The sequence below is a fragment of the Agelaius tricolor genome, unplaced genomic scaffold, assembly GCF_023055355.1.
Source record: "Agelaius tricolor isolate 1412-34295 unplaced genomic scaffold, bAgeTri1.0.p SCAF_1, whole genome shotgun sequence".
NCBI lineage: Eukaryota > Metazoa > Chordata > Aves > Passeriformes > Icteridae > Agelaius > Agelaius tricolor.
In genome coordinates this window covers 20049159-20067407 of record NW_027269261.1, presented here as the reverse complement: position 1 = coordinate 20067407, position 18249 = coordinate 20049159, and the positions used below count along the sequence as shown (strand labels likewise).

General features: G+C 45.5%; 1 protein-coding gene across 1 annotated transcript in view; it reads left to right on the top strand.

Moving 5' to 3' along the window:
- Positions 1–4403: 4403 nt before the first annotated feature.
- TGFB2 (transforming growth factor beta 2) overlaps positions 4404–18249 on the top strand; it is a 60851-nt gene continuing 47005 nt past the window's right edge. The window contains exon 1 of the mRNA XM_071425936.1: positions 4404–5333. Coding sequence (XP_071282037.1) covers positions 4991–5333 — 343 coding nt within the window. The 5' untranslated portion in view covers positions 4404–4990. The remainder of the gene's footprint in view (positions 5334–18249) is intronic.

Below are 18249 nucleotides of genomic sequence, written 5' to 3'. Positions count from 1 at the left end.
TATGGCTGCAGATTTCTGTGCGTGCCACAAAGAATTAACTGTGCAATCATCCTACACTCGTCATCAGTGTGAGAATTTACAAAAGTCACCTCTTAACTTTTAAAAGTTATTCCTCTTCCAACAATGTTCTTTAGTTTATGAAATGTGACCAGCCACCTTACTTAATGGCCTGGTCGTCAGCAGTTTTAGAAAGATTATTGCCTTTGTATTTTGCACAGCGCATTTGCGTATAACCAAAACAATCTAAAAAGAAACCACAAATTGTAAAATCCCAACCACGTAATTTTTAACTTAATAGGAAACATGAAACCTTTACATTTAGTGAAGTAACTTTCCAGGTGTCCCTGTTTTTCTAATAAACAGTCAGTGTTTATTAAAAAAAATGAATATGTAAAAAAGACGGTATTGTATTGAATTAAAAGCACCAAAACAGATAAGTTCTGTTCTTTTCCCATAGGCACACTAAGGTCCCATTCCCACTTTCTGACTTACAAAGCTTCCACTGACAGCAGCCCCACAGGACAAGGCCATTTCATAGAGGCATAGGGAAGAGATAAATGTAAGCTGAGTTAACCTTCAGTGTTTGATAATCCCAGCAAGTTTTGAAACTAACAGGTAGTCATCAGTAAAAGCTGTTGTGGAATGAATAAAAACGAAAAAGCTTTGCAAGATAAAATACAAAGCCGTAATTGGGATAGTAGTCACGAAAATGAACAGTAGAATGTAGAAGCAGAATTACCTCTGTAAAAGGTCATGTTATAGTTGAATTCTGTGATATAAGACTTTATCCAGCTTTGTTGAGTGCCTGCAGTTTGGTTCTGCCATTTCTGACAATTTTTGATAGCCTCTTCCGTGTGTTCCTCATTTTAGCAAGGTAAAAAATGACACCTGTTTGAGTCTAGTTTGCAGGATTTCTGTGGCAAAAAAAGCCTCCTTAAATGTGCAAGGGGGAGGTTTTAGAACTAAGACCAGATCTATCATGATGTATATGTTCCAGGTATTTTCCATTTAGATTACATAATGGAAAGTCGATGTTTATGAATGTGGATGTGTATTTGAATGATTTGGCTAGCAGGTAGGTGTCCCTTCCTGAAGCAAACTGGAGCAGTTTAGGCATGTGTGGTGGGCTTCTGCAGCTGCAGGGGATTTAGCCCAAGTGGGCAAGGCTTTTGGAATGGAGTATGCATGCCCGGGAAGTTCTGCATGGCAAAAAACATCACCATGGTGACATTGGGAAGTTTTAGGGAATCCAGCTTTGCTGCAGTCGTAAGGCAAAATGGAGACATGCACCTGGGTAAGCCTGATGCCCTATGTCACACTAAAAGAAGAGAAGGAAAGAGTTTTTCTCAGATGAGAACAAACCCAGGATTTATCTTAATTATTTTATTTTTTTTCCTAGATGGTCTAAAAGACACTGAGGAATCATTGCTGAATCAGAAGGAATCCCAGCAACTTTTAAAATCTAGTCGGACTGGTTTGCTGTCAGCCTGGCTGGATCCCTGGCAGCTCACAAGGAGAGCTTCTCCGGAGCTGGGACCCCCTGCAGCTCTGTGGGCAGTGTGGCCAGCTGGGCACTGAATACATGGGGGTTGATGGCCTCCAGCAGGGCATCCCTGAGGCTTCAGGGTTTGTGAAAGACACTGCAAAGTTTGGGTTTGTTGGGGTTTTTTGTTTTTTTCCCTCAATAATAAACTTTCAAAGATCAAAACACTTTGTAATCTGGTGGGCTGTATCTGCAGAGGGATCCTGAGAGATGGGGTGAGTTCCCTCTCTGAGGAGGGTGTCCAGCACTGTCCCAATCACTGCTCTGAAGCCTTCAAGGTGAGTGGCACGCAAAGCCAAGTGTTACAGGGCTGCAGTTGCTGTATAAGGAATTCCTTCATGGTTTCAGCTGTAGCTTTTGGAGGAAATAATTTAATAACCCTTTTCTTTAGAAGTATTTGCGGTTGGGGTACCTCGTGTAACAGAGCTGATTCCTCAGCTGGCTAGCAGTGGAGCTGTGAGATGTAACAGCTCGAGGAACTGTCCCCTTGGTTTTGTACAGGTGTGCTGCAGAAGTGAAACCAGCTGAGTCTACATGTTGAGCTTGCTTGTTTATTTGAGTAATTTTGGAAACGCTGCCATTCCTGACACTGCAGCTGTGTTTTTGAGGTCAGTAGGAGCAGGACATTGACATGTACGGCAGTAAAAGAGTGATGTTGTGGCAGAGAGGTTTAATCTGGCCTTGCAGGAATTCATGGATTTAAGTGGAAAGCACTATTAACTCTTGCATCATGAGGATTGCAATCTTGGTTGCACGTAGGGCTGCACATACCCACGTACTGGTAAAGAATGAAGTTTATTTTAGAGTCTCTGTGTGTACACATACCTGTCAAAAATATATTTTTGTAGCTCCTCCATCTCTCAGAGAATGCCATCGTCGCTGATACCCACAGCAGTCCGAGGTTAGCTGGCCATGTTGGCACAAGATTCCCCTGCAGCAGAGCCCTGCCAAGGCAAATAGCATGTGGCAGCTCCGTGCTGCTGGGTGCCTCCATCACCCCAGCACACAGCCACAGCTGCTCACAGGAAGCACTTTTCCTCGCTGGGAAGGAAAAATTCGCATTTAATTTGGGGTCTGGCATTCTCCAGCTTTGGAAAACAGTTGAAAATTTTGCAGAAAGAAGATTGTTCCTGAGGTGTGGTCGGCTGGAGGAAGCCTTTGGTGGTGTTTGGCTGGTTTGTGTCTTGCATGATTCTCCGTGTGCTTCAGGTCCCAGTCATGCTACCTCCTTTCTCCTGTGTGTGTTCACTCGTAATACCAATAGGAATGGCTGAGCTGTTTTTGGAAACACCTATGGCTCTTTGAGTACCTTTTGTACATCTTTCTTCATCTCTGAAAATAGAGGTTCTTCAAAAACAGCCTTGCCCCACTTAGGATGATGTTATTGGAAAGTTCTGGCAAAACCTGTGATAACCTAATTCAGAAGGGAATGTAAAGCTAAAATGGGTGAGAGTAAGGAGAAAGGCTACTTGATCACTTTTTAAAGTTAATGTACAGTGGTGATAAATGAACTGTAAAGGAAAAGCTTTATGGCATTAAGTTGAGGGATGCCTAGTAGACTGTGGAGTGATTTCCCTGGGGCAGAGTAGGGTATGGATGGAGGCTGTGATGTTTGTTGGCCAAAAGAGGCAGCGGAAAAATTGAATTACAGGCATAGCCAGAGCATTTGGGGCTTGAGAGTTTCTGTCAAGTGCAGATGAGGATGTATTTGCACACTTCTGACAGGAGAGGAGACCTCGGCAAAGAAGCAAATCCTCCTCATCTGTGGTCTCTCCCTCCTTGGCCGGTAGTACCGATTACCAAGTGATCCGGGGAACAGCGAGCATTGCCCAAAACACACTTGGAAGTGAAAGTGAGGGGCAGTGCCGAAGAGCGTTCTGTGACAGAGCAGCGGGCAGAGCCACCCCGCAACCTTGAACAGGAACGCGTCTGAGCGGTGTCCAAGGGGCGTGTTATTCTTCCTCTAACGCTAGAGTGCTATTTGGCTCAATTACTTTAATAATAGGTGCAAGAAGCACTAAAGCCCTTATTTTAAAAAGAAGTAAAATAAAAGCCTGGCAGGACTTGCTTTTTCTTCTCGGCTCCGGGCTGCCTCGCCTCTCCTTGCCCCAGGCTGAGGCACCTCGGCAGCGGCCGGGCTGCGGCGAGTCCCTCGCCGGTGGCGCGGAGGGGAATAAATAGCCGGGCGGCGGCGCGGAGCCCTCCGCTCCCGCAGCCCCTCCACGTCACTTCGCAGCGAGCCGAGCACGTGGGGCGGGGAGATCGTATAAATCTCCCTCTCCCTGCGCGGCCGTGATGTTATCTGCTGGCACCCGTCCCCTCCGCGCACGGAGAGCTGAGGGGCCGGGGGCGGCAGGCGGGGGGCGCCGGGCGGAGCGCTAGAGCCGCCGGGGACGGGGCCAGCCCCAGCCCCGCGGGGGAGGCCGGCGGGCGGGGAGAGCGGCGCTGCGCTGCGCTGCGGCCAGCCCCGGGCGGCCGGCTCCGCGCCTGCGACCCGCGGGAGGCTGCCGGGGCGCGGCGGCGCTGCCTCGCTGACTGCGGCGCGGGGTTGGCGTTTCGGAAGGAGGAGGAAGAGGAGGGAGCTGGGAAGAGCTGTGCGGCGCGCAGCGGCCCGGGCGGGGGTGGGTCGGTGCATGCGGCGCGGGGCGCACGCAGCAGCCTGCGGGACGCGGCCGGACCGGGGATCGCCGCTCGCCGCGGGCGCCGGGCGCCGCCGCGGGGCCGGAGCCGCCGCCTGCCGCTGCCGCTGCGCTGCGCGGGGGCCGGGGCTCGGCGCCGCCGGCCGGGCGCACACGTGCGCGGCTCTCGGTGCCCGCCCGCGCCGCCGCGGGGGCTGAGCGCTGCCGGGCGCGGGGCGGTGCCGCTGCCGCTGCCCTCCGGGAGCCGTCGGGCGCCGCGGGCGCACGGCGGGGCTCAGCGCCGCGCCGGCACCCTCTCTCTGCCGGCTGCGGCAGCGCCCTGTGATACCCATCACTGCGCCTTCTCGTCCTCCTTCTTTTTTTTTTGGTTTTTTCCTCCCCCCTCTCTCCTCCCCCCCCGCCCTTCAGATTTTTGTTTTACAGCGCGCTGAGAGCAGCCTCTCTGCCATTTACTTGTTTTGCAGGTTTGTTGTATCTGTTTGGGGACTTTTTTCCTCCTCCTTTTGTACTGTCCGGTTCATTCCGCTCCCGAATTTTTATCTAGTTGTAGCAACTTGCTTTTTCTTTTTCTCTTTTTTTTTTTTCTTATTAGTGGTGTTTTTTTTCACTAGCGCCTCCCGTGCGTTTTCCGATTGCGAGCCGCTCTCGCAGCCGAGTTTTTAAGAGCATTTTGTCTGCAGATCTCCCCTTTGTTTGCACAGATCCCCTTTTTATTTTTTAATTTTTTTTTCTTGTTGTCGTTCGTTGTTAAAGTCACTTTTTTTTTTTTTTTTTTGTTGGGGGGGGGCGCTGTATTTAAACACTTAAAATGCACTGCTATCTCCTGAGCGTGCTCCTCACCGTGGATCTGGCCACCGTGGCTCTCAGCCTGTCTACCTGCAGCACCCTCGACATGGATCAGTTTATGCGCAAGAGGATCGAGGCAATCCGGGGGCAGATCTTGAGCAAACTGAAGCTCACCAGCCCCCCGGACGAGTACCCCGAGCCCGAGGAGGTGCCCCCGGAGGTCATCTCCATCTATAACAGCACCAGGGACCTGCTGCAGGAAAAAGCCAACCACAGAGCCGCCACTTGCGAGAGGGAGAGGAGCGACGAGGAGTATTACGCCAAAGAAGTTTACAAAATAGACATGCAGCCTTTTTACCCCGAAAGTAAGTCCTCTGTGTTTGTGCATGCGTGCGTAATTTCGCCCCCGAGGCTTAGCGGTGCTCAGCACCTTTAAATAGCACCCCCAAGCCTCGTGCTCTGCCTTCTTTGCTCGGCTCGCTTGTCATCCTCAGCAGTCGCTTAGGTAGAGGCTTCTAGGGTTTAATTTAGGTGACGGGGTACCCATGACTGGGTGGGTATGTCGTGGGGGATCACCTGTTGCCCCAGACTCGCGAGGTTTCCTGACCCCTCTGAAGTCACCCAGGCATTCCTGAGGGTGCCTGTGCTGCCAGCCCCACGTACCTGAGCAGCGTTCCCCCTCCCGGGATCCCACTCCCTCCCCAGCGCCGGGTGTAGCTCCCCGGCAGCCCCGTGTACAGCCTCCAGAAAGAGCCAATATCTTTCCACTGCTCTTGTTTCCCTTGGAGTGTCTGGAACGGGCAGGTTTCCATCTCTCCATAACTGAAAAGAAAAGGAGGTCTTAAAAAAAAAAAAGTTGCCAGCTCGTCTTGTCTGTGTCCCTTTAGAACTCCGTCCCGCAGACTGCTGTTCGCATAGGTGCTCAGAGAGGACAGAGACGTCCTCCCTGCTCTTCCCACTTTAACTAACCTCCCCTTTCGGTTCGTGGGCACCTCTCATTTCAGGTACAGAAAAACTTTTCCCTTCTGGGTAGCTTCGGTTCTTGGAACCTGTCTCAGACGGTCTGCCTTTTGCTGTTTTTAACGACCTTCTGGTGATCCATGCCACGTTTTGCACAAAAAAAAAAAAAAAAAAAAAAAAAAAAAAAAAAAAAAAAAAAAGGGTACAAATGCTCTGTGCTGACCAAATCCACTTAGAGTGATTAATAATCATAATGACGTGCCTTTTTGTTTTGGTAGTGAAGCTTAAGTGCATAGAAAAAAAAAGAAAGAAAAAGCACCGTACTGCCTTAAAAGAATCTAAATCATCATCATACCGAGGAAAGTGAAATACCAGAAGCAGAAAATAACTTCACCGTTCACATAACCAAACCCTAGTCCCTAGTCATTTCATTTAGCTTGCTTCCCTCCCCCACCACTTGATGCCCTATATACTTGCCGTCTGATTCTCAGAAGCACATAGCTCTTGCTTAAATAGATAATTCAGCCATCTTGGTAACTTTATCCTAGAGTTTCTAATTGCATTTTCCCCTTATTTATTTTTAGTTTAGCAAGTTGTAGCTTTGGGGCTTGCTCTGTCTTGCATGGGATAGTCTAGGATGCCAGCCAAGGTATCTGAGCCCCACGCTCCGTGCAGCTGCCTCCCTTTCTTCCTTTAGTCTTAAATGACAACATCAGGTACAGGACATCCTGGCAGTCAGAGCCATTTTATTATTGTAATTATGGCACCATCCTTAATAGCCATGATAAATACACTCCACCCTTGTTTTACCCTTGGGGAAGAAATACTTTATTTTTTAAAAAAATCCCGCATGTTTGGAGCCAAGTGGGTATGAACAGAGCAGTTCAGTATAATTCATAGCCATAGCAAGAACACAGAAGTCATGCTTGTTTTCCACGTTGATGTACTGTATTATTTTGCTGGTGGTTTTGGTAAAAGTCAGCACTTTGAGATCTATTAAATCATACCCAGGGCAGAGGAGCACCAATGGGCAAAGGTTGGGAAGACCTCTAGCAGTGCCTTGGTTTGGGGAGTTGGCCCTGTAGCAGAGAGTCTCTGAGAATTGTAAAGTGCATCTATCCTGACCACATCTGTCCTCCTTGCTTCAGCAGACTGCAGAGAACCAATAGTCCAAAATGCAGCTGCATACTTCCCAGAAAATTAAAATATCTGTGGTGTGTGACTTGGATGGTATTGGCAAAAGAGGATCTATTTTTAAAACGTTGTCAGGGGCCAGGTTTGGTCTGAAGTATCGATAGAGGCTTTGGAGCAGTGAAGGAGATTGCAGGTATCTACCAACAGAGTGCATCAGACGTTTGGGATCCGAGGGCCAGCTCGCAGCACATCCAGCACTACTGTGCGAGGCTGTCGCTAACATCAGAGTAAGTAGGTTAACTGTTTTTCCACTGCTCTCTAGTTATGCTGGATGGAGCGAACCTTTCCAAAAAAGACAGTAAGGAAGAAATCACTCCACCATATTTTAAAGGAAGAAATTGAAAGCGCAGCTCTGGCGGCCACAGGCACTTTCTCCTAGGCTTTTCAGAGTGGATTTTTTTAACTCTGCAGTGTCTGCTGTGTTGGAGAGTGGTAGGAGGGAAAAGGGGATCAGTGTGAATGCACTGGAGGTCAAAAGCTGCTGGAAGGCAGGCATGGGAAAGATCAGTGGTTCAGTTTTCACCACAAGTTAATGTTCAGAAACTGACTACAACCCAAGTATTACAAATATGCTCTAATTATACTCATAGTCAGCAATATATCACTACAGATCGCTGATAGGTCTTCATGGAGCATTTTGTAAAGTTCAGACTAAATATTTTTAGCAATGAGGAGATTTAAAAGGAAAACTATAAGAGATACTGTATATACCCTAAGGCATATTTTGTCTTAAATATTATCCTTGGCCAACTGTACTGTATAAATACAGTAAATATGAATAGAACTGGCAAGATGCCAATCTCCTGGGATGAATTTTAGTCAAGAAGGTATTTATGGGATATAAATAATACTGTGTCAACATTTAAAGAAGGGATCTGATTAGTTTTGAAATTATTCATATTAATCTTTTCACATGCTGTTAATTTAAGGCTCAAACTAAAGTTGTGCTAAGGTTTACTGATAGTGTGCACTGAGGAATTAAGGGGCATCTGGCTTGAGAGTCCACTTGAGGTTAAGGACACATTGAGATATAGGTGAAATTCAGTGAGTCAGGGACTGCATGACCCAAAAGCAACAGATGCGAAAGAAGTGTCAGAAAAAATACTACAAAGACATTTGGAAGAAACAGAAAGCTTTTGTCTGTCAAACATGCCTTGTGCTCAGGACGGTATGCATCTGTGTGAGTCTGAATCTCTCCTAAGTCCAGAATTTGAGGTTTTTTAGAGGAATTTAAAGAGGAAGGCTGGTTATGGTGTTCTCTGAGCATGACATCACAGATTCTTGGGAGTTTTGTGCCTAGGCAAAGTTACCGGAGAAAATGCTTGAAACTGGTTACTGTGAATGCTGGATCACATTAGAAGCTTATTACTTACCAGTTGTTCCTTGGGCCTGGTATCTAGAGCCTGATACTTAAGCTAGATGATGACTGCCATTGCACTGAGACTAAACAGAAATTAAATGCCAACACAATTAAGGATTGTGAATTGTTATGCTAATGAACAACAGGCATACTTGAGAAAAACAGGCAACACTAGTATTTGGAGGCAGAGGCCCATTCTATCTATCTTCATTCAAAGCAATTTTTACTACAGTCAGTGAACTGGTTTCCAGTGATAGCTTAAGGCCAATGCAGGTAAATTTTTAAGTTTTCTGCGTTCTTGAAGATAGGTTTATAAGTACTCATTAGCCTAAGAAAACACAGTTCTGGGTTTGGGCCTGTTTTTTCATGAGTTTTAAGCTACCTTGGTGTGAAGGAGCCTCTATGGGTTCCATCCTGCCCTGGTGGTTAGGATTAGTCTTCTCAGGAGCTATGTCCCATGAATATTGCTTTACATAGGCCATCCTTCTGCTGAATATTTGCCCCATGAAAGACAACATTATAAGCTGACAGGGCACAATGACATGCTTCTGCTTTATCAACAAGGACTCAATTTACCAGCAGTTACACGTATGTGGGTTCCTTGTCTTCAGGGTACCAGAACAGCTCCTGCAGACGGCTCCCAGCACCGACTGCATCATTACCGCAATGTTAACAGCTCACCTGTGTTTGTGTTTAGCACAACACAGAGTCTAACCTGGCAGGCTTTCCTGTGTTATTAATTATATTGAAACAGACTCAGAAGGAACAACTTATTTTAAAACTTTCTAGCTATGCTGGACCTATGGTTGTGCTCTGGAGCATCTCTTGGAGGAGGAGGTGTTTGCCAGGCAGAGTCTCTGCATTACAGACAGCACCTGAAGCAATGTAAAGGCTTTCCCAAGGAGGGACGTGAGGGGAAGAGTTCCTTATTCCATAAGGAATGACACTTAACGCAATCTTTGTAGGTGGAAAACCCCAGGAAATTGCAAATGGCTTTAGAAAGGCACGGGGTAATTTTCTAGACAGTAGTCCTCTACATACTGAGAGGGATAATAAAATAACATGCTCTGGTGCACTAATGAAGGGCAGCACCACATGTGCTTCCTGCCTGGCTTCTGAATCACCAGCCACTTTTACTGTAAGCAGGGTGCCAAGCTGGGAAGCAGGGGGGAAGGTCCAAGAGGCAGTCTGGAGTGATACATGGTCCTTGAGTTCCTTCCAGAGGATGAAGCCTACAGAAAAGCTGATAATATGAAATATAGTATATGAAAATACCCATGACCCCGCTCTTTAATACTGCATGGTCAGATGACCTACAAGACAGGGCTCTATTCCCAAGTCCTTTCCATAACCCTCCTGGCATTTGTCTCTTGTGTCTGTTTGAAAGAGGCATGTTTCACTGTAGTTTGGTGAGCGAGAAGATTTGACAGAATCTTGGAATCATTTAGTTTGTAAAAGACATTTTATGTCATCTGAGTACAAGTGTTAACCTATCACTGTGAAGTTCACCACTCAGCTTTGTCCCTATGTGCCACAGCTATACTTTTAAATACCTCCAGGGATGGTGACTCAACCACTTTCTGGGCAGCCTGTTCCCATGCTTAAAAGCCCTTTTGGTGAATATGCAGCAGTGCCCCTGCTGCTCCCCACCCTCCAGCCATTGACAGCGTGAATGTTTTATAGTCCCAGAGACCTTTCTGGAAATGCACCCTTGCATCCTGGAAAAAGAGGTGCATTCTGGAAATGCACCTCTTCTTCTCATGGCTGGAGATGTGCAGGGAGTGCCCAGAGCTTATGCTGCTCTTGCTGGCTGTACTTGCAGGACTAGTGTGAGTAGGTGATTGAGTGAGGAAAGCGGAGCATAATCTTCATTAGATACTGGTTTTAGCCTTGCTCCTCTTTTGTGCTCTGCATGAGATCTGTAGTGGCCATCAGGATGGCTGTGCTACTTTGAAGTTACTACTTCCAGCATTTTGCTGTCAGCTTGAGATTCCTGTCTGCACCAGCACTGAGGAAAAGGATGAATGTGAGAACTGGCTGTCATTCTTAGTGAGCTTCTTCAGCACAGCCCTGAAACACGCACGGAGCTTCACACACATGAACAGGCTCATTAGCATTAAGGCTCTGTGTATGCCTAATTAGCTCCTGAGTTGGGGCCCAATTTATGTTGCACTTGCAGGGATGAACAAAGCCAGACAGTTTAAATCCCTCTCACTGTGTTGAAATCTGCCATTGGGGCATGGGAGCCCTGTGAGAAGGAAATGCTTTACAGCATGTTTTAGAGAGGACAGAAGAAACTCTTCAGTGATCCTGAAGAAGGCTGGCCCTGTTGGGCAGCTGCTTCCTTTGCCTTTGCACTGATGTGCTAGACTGCTCCTGTATTATGGATAAAGAGAGGAAACCCCAGGGTATGGTGACAAAACGAGTCATGAGTGAAGATACACAAACGTTTTTGTTCCTGTTGTGAAACCACATGCAGCAGGTTTTCAAGCAGGCAGCATTTAGCTTGAGGACGATTCGCTCCCCAGGTATTATTTAATGTAATAATGTGTTACGGATGTTTCTGCTGGTTTGTTTAGATTAAAAGGATTGGCTTGGTCGTTTGTTTAGGGAAAGCTCGCACCCTGCCTTCCACCACAGGCTGTTGCTTGCTTTCCCTTCAGTCTGTGCTGTGGATAGTCAGTGCCTAGCTCCAGCATCACTCTCAGTTGGCTTCCTGTAGTAGTCAATCTGAAGCAGCAATGTTTCTTCTTAAAACATCTCCCCTGTGCTTGTCCTTGCTGTCTGTGCAGTGTTAAGTGATTGCAGCTGGGCACCCGACTGCACAGAACATACAGCTGCAAGGTATAGAGGAGAAACGGAAAAATTTGTCTGTAACAAGACAATAAAATGTTGGGGGAAAAAAGCCTTAGTGTCAAGAGTTGTATTTTATCTCCTTCCAGTGTGACCAGTGGTGTTTGGATTTATGAATTACTCATGAGGCTGTTCACTGCTGTGGTTCTCTTAGCTTGAATGGCACAGGACTGGCTTTGCAGAAATGAAGTGCTAGACCTGGCTTTGTTAGACCTGTCTGGTCTGAACAGTTTTTTACATGTTTTTGGTGCTATGCAAGTCGGTCCACAGTAGAAAAGTTGCTTCTTTGGATAAAAGAGCATTCTTTCAAACAACCAGGTTTTCCAAAGGGAACATGGCAGTTCATGCCACTGGGAAAGCTTCTGGCTCCTTGTGTTGGAGGTTCTGTTGAATAGGTTAAGGCAGTTGTGCAGAGAGACTTCTCACTCACTGTGAGCAGACAGGCTCTGCTGAAATTCATCTTGTGTTGTTTGGCCTCTCTGGCATCCATGTTTGGTTTCAGGAGATGCTGAACCTCACAGGCACCCCTGCAGCAGATTTTGGCAGAGAGTGTGGAGAGGATCTTCAGAACATCTCTCCCTTGTTCAGGCTTTAGTTTGGACAGTGACTGAGAAGTGCTTCTCATTTCAGGTGCAATGCTCATTGACATGTTCAGGTTCTTCATTGTAGAGCTGAGCTTTTCCCCTCTGAATCCCCCTTAGGGAGGGAGCCTCTTTTTGTTGTTATATAATACTTAGTACAGCGTGGTGCTGACTTCAGGTTATTAAAAATAACTGTATAAATTATAAAACATAAGTTGACCTCATAGCTGACCCTGCTTTGAGCTGGAGGTTGGACTTCCAACATGAATTAACCTGTAATCCTTGTAATACTACATTTTAATACAAGGAAAACAATATATTGTATTTCAGCTTCCACAGGGTGGTCTTGATTCAAGTGTCACCACATTTCTAAAGATATGCTGTTTTCTGCCAGTCTTGGATTTGTCCCTCTGCTGTAGCTTTCTTGCATCAAAATGTTCCTGTTCTTCTCTCCTTCTGAACACACTTTTATTTTGTTTTTCTTGCTTGAATGTTGCTTTTCAAATATGCATGGTAAGTTGCATAAAAATAGACTACTGTATTGGACTTCAGCAAAAGCTGTGGCATAGTTTTAGGCAAACTGAGGAGGGGCGGGGAAGGAAAATGTTGTGATACTGACCTTTCACTTTGCTTGTTTGGCTCCTTCCCATCGTATCTAACCCACACTGCACTGACAAATACCGCATCTGTCTTGACAGGCAAGTTCACAAATAACCATTCATTCATAACTTGGAGCTGCTGTAAGACTCCTTATGGATTGCTTAATCTTACAGTTGTGCATTTGAGCAGAGACTTTGAAGCAGAGACTTTGCAGAATGCCCATGAGTTCAGTCTGACTTTGTGAGAGCTCGGAGGGAGGTCTCGCGTGAAAGAGGATACTGTGCTCGGGGTGCGTTGCGTGTGTGCATGCGTGCACACGCGCGCGTGCATACATTTTACAGTATTGAAACATCTGTTGTTGCCAAAGCCCAAATTGGAATGTTCTGGGAAAGATAATTTAATTTTTAGCTTCTGGATTCATTTCAGTGATGGTAATTTCAACACTTCCTGGGGAGAGTCTATCGGTGGTTATGTGCATCAAATGCAGCAGTAAATCTGTCATTCTTTCCATTTCAGTTTTTCAGGCTTACAACTTCGTTATTTTTCCCTGTTTGGCCGGTGTTAGTATCCAATGTTTTCCCTGGCTTCATCTCTTTTAAACCCCTGCTTTGAATTTTAAAAGGCAAGCTAAGCCTGTTGAAGTTCCTTCTCTTACTTGTTTTTGTTTACTTACAGCATTTGCAATTCAGCAGCTAACTCAGCTGAAACAGTGATGGTAATATATCTTTACCATAGTGATGATTGAAAGATAGGAATCAGAACATGTTGGTTTTCATTCCTTGGGGTGGAAAAAAAAAACAATCCACAAAATCCCCCAACCCTGTGGGTGAACTTCGTAATCACAAGGCTGAAAAACTAATAGGTGTAAGCAGCACTGACTCTTTTGAAGTGGTCAGAAAGCACCTCACAATCACTTATTTGATGAAGGCTTCTGCAAAATAATACTTATTAATCCTGAGCCCGCAGTTGTGTTTACAGCTGATCTCCAGTATCCCAGATTGAGAGAGCAGTCCTTGCTTATTTGTGTGGGCATTGTCCAGTATGTATAAAATTATTTCTTTTGGGCTTTGGGCAAACAATCATAAAGATCTCTAGGGCTGCCAAGATGCACACTTGAAAGAACACCTGCAAAACTTTACATCTTCCAAACAGCATTTAAAAACAATGCTGCAAATTCAGCCTCTTCTGATGCAGCAGTGGGTTGAAACAATGGCACAAGTGGTGATCAGAGCCTTGGGCAGGCTGGTGCTCCTTGTCCCATCTCTGCTTGGTCTCATGGGTGGCCTGGACTAGCAAAGCTGAGAGACATCTCTGCTCCCCCTGACTATGGAAGGGCCGCTCTGCCCTTTGCATCATAGTTCCTGGCCTTTGTGCTTGGAGGCTTTGGTGCAGGAATTGATCCAGCTGACTGGAGAATAGTTAAGCAGAGCACTTAATGAATGCCTAGTAAGCAAGATTTATGGATGCCAAGGTTCAGGTCCACTGGCAGTTCATTTCTGCCTTCAAATGCCTGTAGGAGATATAACGGATATTTGCCTTCAGGGAAAGATAAATGATACATTGTACTCTCCAACATGATAGGACATTGTAAACAGTCTGGAGATGTGTTGGATCTATGCAGATCATTGATGTTCTCATTGTCGCCCAATCTCCAAGAGATCCAACCCAGTTTTCTTGGCTGTTGCAGTTGGCTCTGGGCCTCCCTGGCAAAGCGAGGGCTTGTATGTCTTGTGCCAATCACTGCTTTATGCTCAGATTTTTCTTGATGCACGTTTTGGAAGTGAAGTAGCCACATTTCAACACTGAGGTTTGCTGAAAGATGTCTGTAGGTTTTGCTTGTCGTGCTCATTGCGTGTTTATCCAGCCCACGATGGCAGGGTATTGCAGCAGACACACATCTCTAGGTCTGTGAGGGGGGAGCAAGTTCCAGCTTTCTTGAAAATCTATCTGCTGTTCTGATCTGGTGGTGTGATAGGAACTGAGAGCCTCCCTGCCAGGATATACAGTGTGCAAAGCAAGGGAGCTAAGTGAGCAGCTTTGGCCCAGTTTGGATGGGCTCAGAACAGATTGTTGGGGGCCTGACCTTTCCCTCTTTGAATCTGGATTGCCCCGTTCCAGCTTGCATTTCTCCCTGATGCTAGGAGCCATGTATTTGGAACTTTAGCATTCCCCTTGCTAATCAGTGAAGAAAAGAGCCCCAAAAGAATCTAGTAAAAGAGGTACATATGAAGGTGACCATAGTCTGAGTTACAACAATATCATGTGTCTGAAGGAACTTGCCGCCTTCCAAGCTGCAGTCCCATTATTTACCACACTGTATTGGGAAACGTAATTTTCTCTGGTTGGAAGTATATTTGTTGAGGTGGAGTCTGGAAAGGAATCTGCCTCATGCACACTTGGCACCACTGGGCCAACTATACATGATACAGTCAAACCTTTCCATTTCTCTGCTGTTTGAGAGTATGTTCCCCAGATTAAGGGCCCTGGTCCAAAGCCTGCTGGAAGTCTTTCCACTGGCTGCAGAAGTCTTTTGTCAGGTATTAAGTGTCATTCCTTTGTTTCAGGGAGTTGCCACATCTCCAATATATATTGGGGTGTATAACTGTAATGTGGTGCTTTGCCCTTTATTGAGCTTCCACTGGAGACATTCTTCTGCATAAGGCCCTGAAAAACAAAGACCACGTTTGAAAATAAACACCTTAGTTAGCCTTATTGATGGACTACATTTGTTGGCAGATGTCATCTGGGATCAGCATATGGCGGCAATATGGCAAGAACTGCAGAATGCAGAGAAGGAGGAATGAGTTAAAGTCCTGTACTTCTTAGGTATTCCACATCTTCCCTGGTCTAAAATAAATGACCATCTGACTGCAAAGGTCTTGGCAAATAAACATGCCATAATATATCTTTATCATCCTCCCTACAGCGAGTTTTTGTCTAGAAGTTCATCACTCCACATCCAGAGGCTTCTTAGACACATGTGCAAAATCAGACCTCAGCGCCCAGAGCAGGGAAGAATCTAAAGGCTTTGACTAAGAATGTGGCAAATCTCTGTGCAGTGGACTGTAGAGAAAGGTCAGGGCTAAGCCAACAAGATGTTTTTATGTTATCAATAAAATCTTAGAAGTCAGTTCTGCATGGAGTGGGAGCCAGGAGGACCATTTCTGAAAGTCAGTTTGCTACATGATATATTCTGAGTTTACAAGCTGGAAAGCCACGAAGTTTGGGAACAGGAGCTGTGCTTAGAGCATGAAGGTGCATGTGGTTTTACATAAAGCCTCTCTGACTTGATGTGTCTCTAAGCTCACAAAATAATGAGTTAACTTCTGAGATACATTTTTTTGCATGGATGAAGAGCTGGAGCAATTTAATTTGAGTCAGTAAAGTCACTCCAGATTTTTTCCTGTGATGTTGAAACTGGATTCTGTGCAGCGATTGTTTAGGCAAGAAGAACAGTCATCGTGGCCAGGGCTTTAAGCAGCACCAAAAGGAGTGGTTTCTTTGTAGCCTTGGAGAATACAATACCAGTCTTTTGTTCAGATGAAGACTGAGGCAGTTAAATCTGCTTTGCTGATAAGAAATGCCCTGAATGCTGTTTTGTATCATATTTGTACTAGTACTGTACACTTCTCAAAGCCTGAAAGGACTCAACATCCAGGATAGGTTTTTGGGCTTTTGTGTGTTTCCTTTTTTGCAAAAAAGCAAAGCAGAAAGCTTGGTTTGTATTTTATCTATGTGGTACTTCCTGTGTCCTGGTGGGATGAGATTTCATTTGATTCAGGATATGAAACCAAGTGTTTTGGTTCTTGTTTAATATAAGGCAATATTTTAATTTTGCGGGATATAAAGTACCTTAATTTAAGTACAGCCAGACCTGCATACAGCTTTCTAATTGAGCCTGTATGTTGCCTGCCAACTGAAGGAGATGCTCATCTCAGCAAGAACGAGATGTTCTTCTCAGGGTGTAATGCTTTCAGGTCTGTTCACACTCATTGCTAATCAACAGTTGGTATCGTACTTCAGAAAGGATGAGGCTAATACTGCTCTAGGAAGCTTTGAGTTAAGATAGAATGGACAGGTTAAAAAATCTGGAGGCCCTCATTATGGTCTTCTGATCTCTCTACCTGCATATTCCAGGCCAATGAGTTTTGAATTAATTCATTTTTGAAAGAGAGTTCACAGCACACTTGTAAATTATTCTATTGATTAATTACAGGGACTAAAAATGGGTATCTTTGTGGTTTAAGTTGTTTAGCTTCAGGTTCTAGCATTTGAATCTGGTTTAAACCTTCACTTGCTATTTTGAAGACCCATTGTCAGATCTGTGGGCTTTCTATAGGTACCCACAAAAAATTGAAGTTTTGGAGAGGGGAACAGATCTGGCTGAGAGTAAGCAGGCATGGCTGCTGGAAGACCCTGCAATAAGCAGCCAGGAGCTTGGCACAGGCTGCTTTATCCAATTTCAGGTGTCTTTCAGATCTATAGACTGTGATCAAGCCACATCTCTTTAAAGTTAACTGTGTTGTATGTAATCCATGAGATATTTCCTAGCCTTTTCAGTTATTCTCATGGCTCCCCTTTAAAACTCCTCTGCTTTGTTCTTGTTCTGCTGAGACTGTGGACAACAGTATTGGACACAGTATTTCAGGAGTGGCTGTGCCATTATCAAGTTACATGCATGTTGCAAATTCCTTTAATTCAATACTACACAGTTCATGCAGCTAACTTTGGCAGTAACTTTACCGGGAGCTCTATAAGAAGAAGTTAAAATTCATGCATGGGTAATTATCCACCAGAGTCTCTCCCAAATTCTTTTCAGAGGTGCTGACTATCAGATGGAGTCTCCTACTTTGTAAGTATGGTCCACTTTCTCTGTCCTACAGCTGTATTCCCATACTGAAAAACATGGACATCTTGATAATTCAGGATTCAAGTCACTCTATTTTAGTGCATCTTCTTCATTATTTAACACATCCATATCATTGTTGAATCTGCAGTTGATTAGTAATGGTTTGGTTTCCTTCCTGATGATGGATAAAAATATTAGATAGTAGAGTACAGTAAAATGGGACCTTTGTAGATGCTTTCCTCTCAATAATGGTTTGCTGTCTACCATTGTATTTGAAGTCTCATAAAAACACAAGGCTTTGATTAATTTACTGCCTGGCCCTGTTTGTGTCCTGTTGTTCCTGTTTTCCTAATGAAGCCATTATGTAGCACCAGCTTAAATGTCTTGCAGCTGCCCAAGTACATTATATCAAAACAGTTGTTTTACCTACCTGTGTCACTCACTGTTGCAGCTTGAATTGCTGCTAGTAAAGTCCAGGGTAAAGACCAAAAAGGGCCTTTGCATAATACCCACAGATGTTTAATTCAGCCACACAGTGAGATGTTCGGGTCCCAGACACCCACACACCCAGAGGGTCCCGCTCTCTCCCTCGGGCCCCCCAGGGCTGACCTTGGTCTCCGGGCAGTACAAAGGTGAGGCCCAAGCAGGGAAAAGGGAGGCAGTGGCTCAGGAGCACCTGTGTTCAGGCATAGGAACAGGGGAAGGAGCCAGCGGGGTGTAACTTAAGAGAAGCCCCTCCAGGGCTCCCACAACTCACTAAGGTACAGACCAGTGGGATCTCTTTGCCTGAGCTGCTATGGATTATACTCCCTTAGTTCTTCTGAACTCATTCTCATTCCCACAATTCACATATTTTTTCTAGGATCAGTATAAGGCTGACTGTG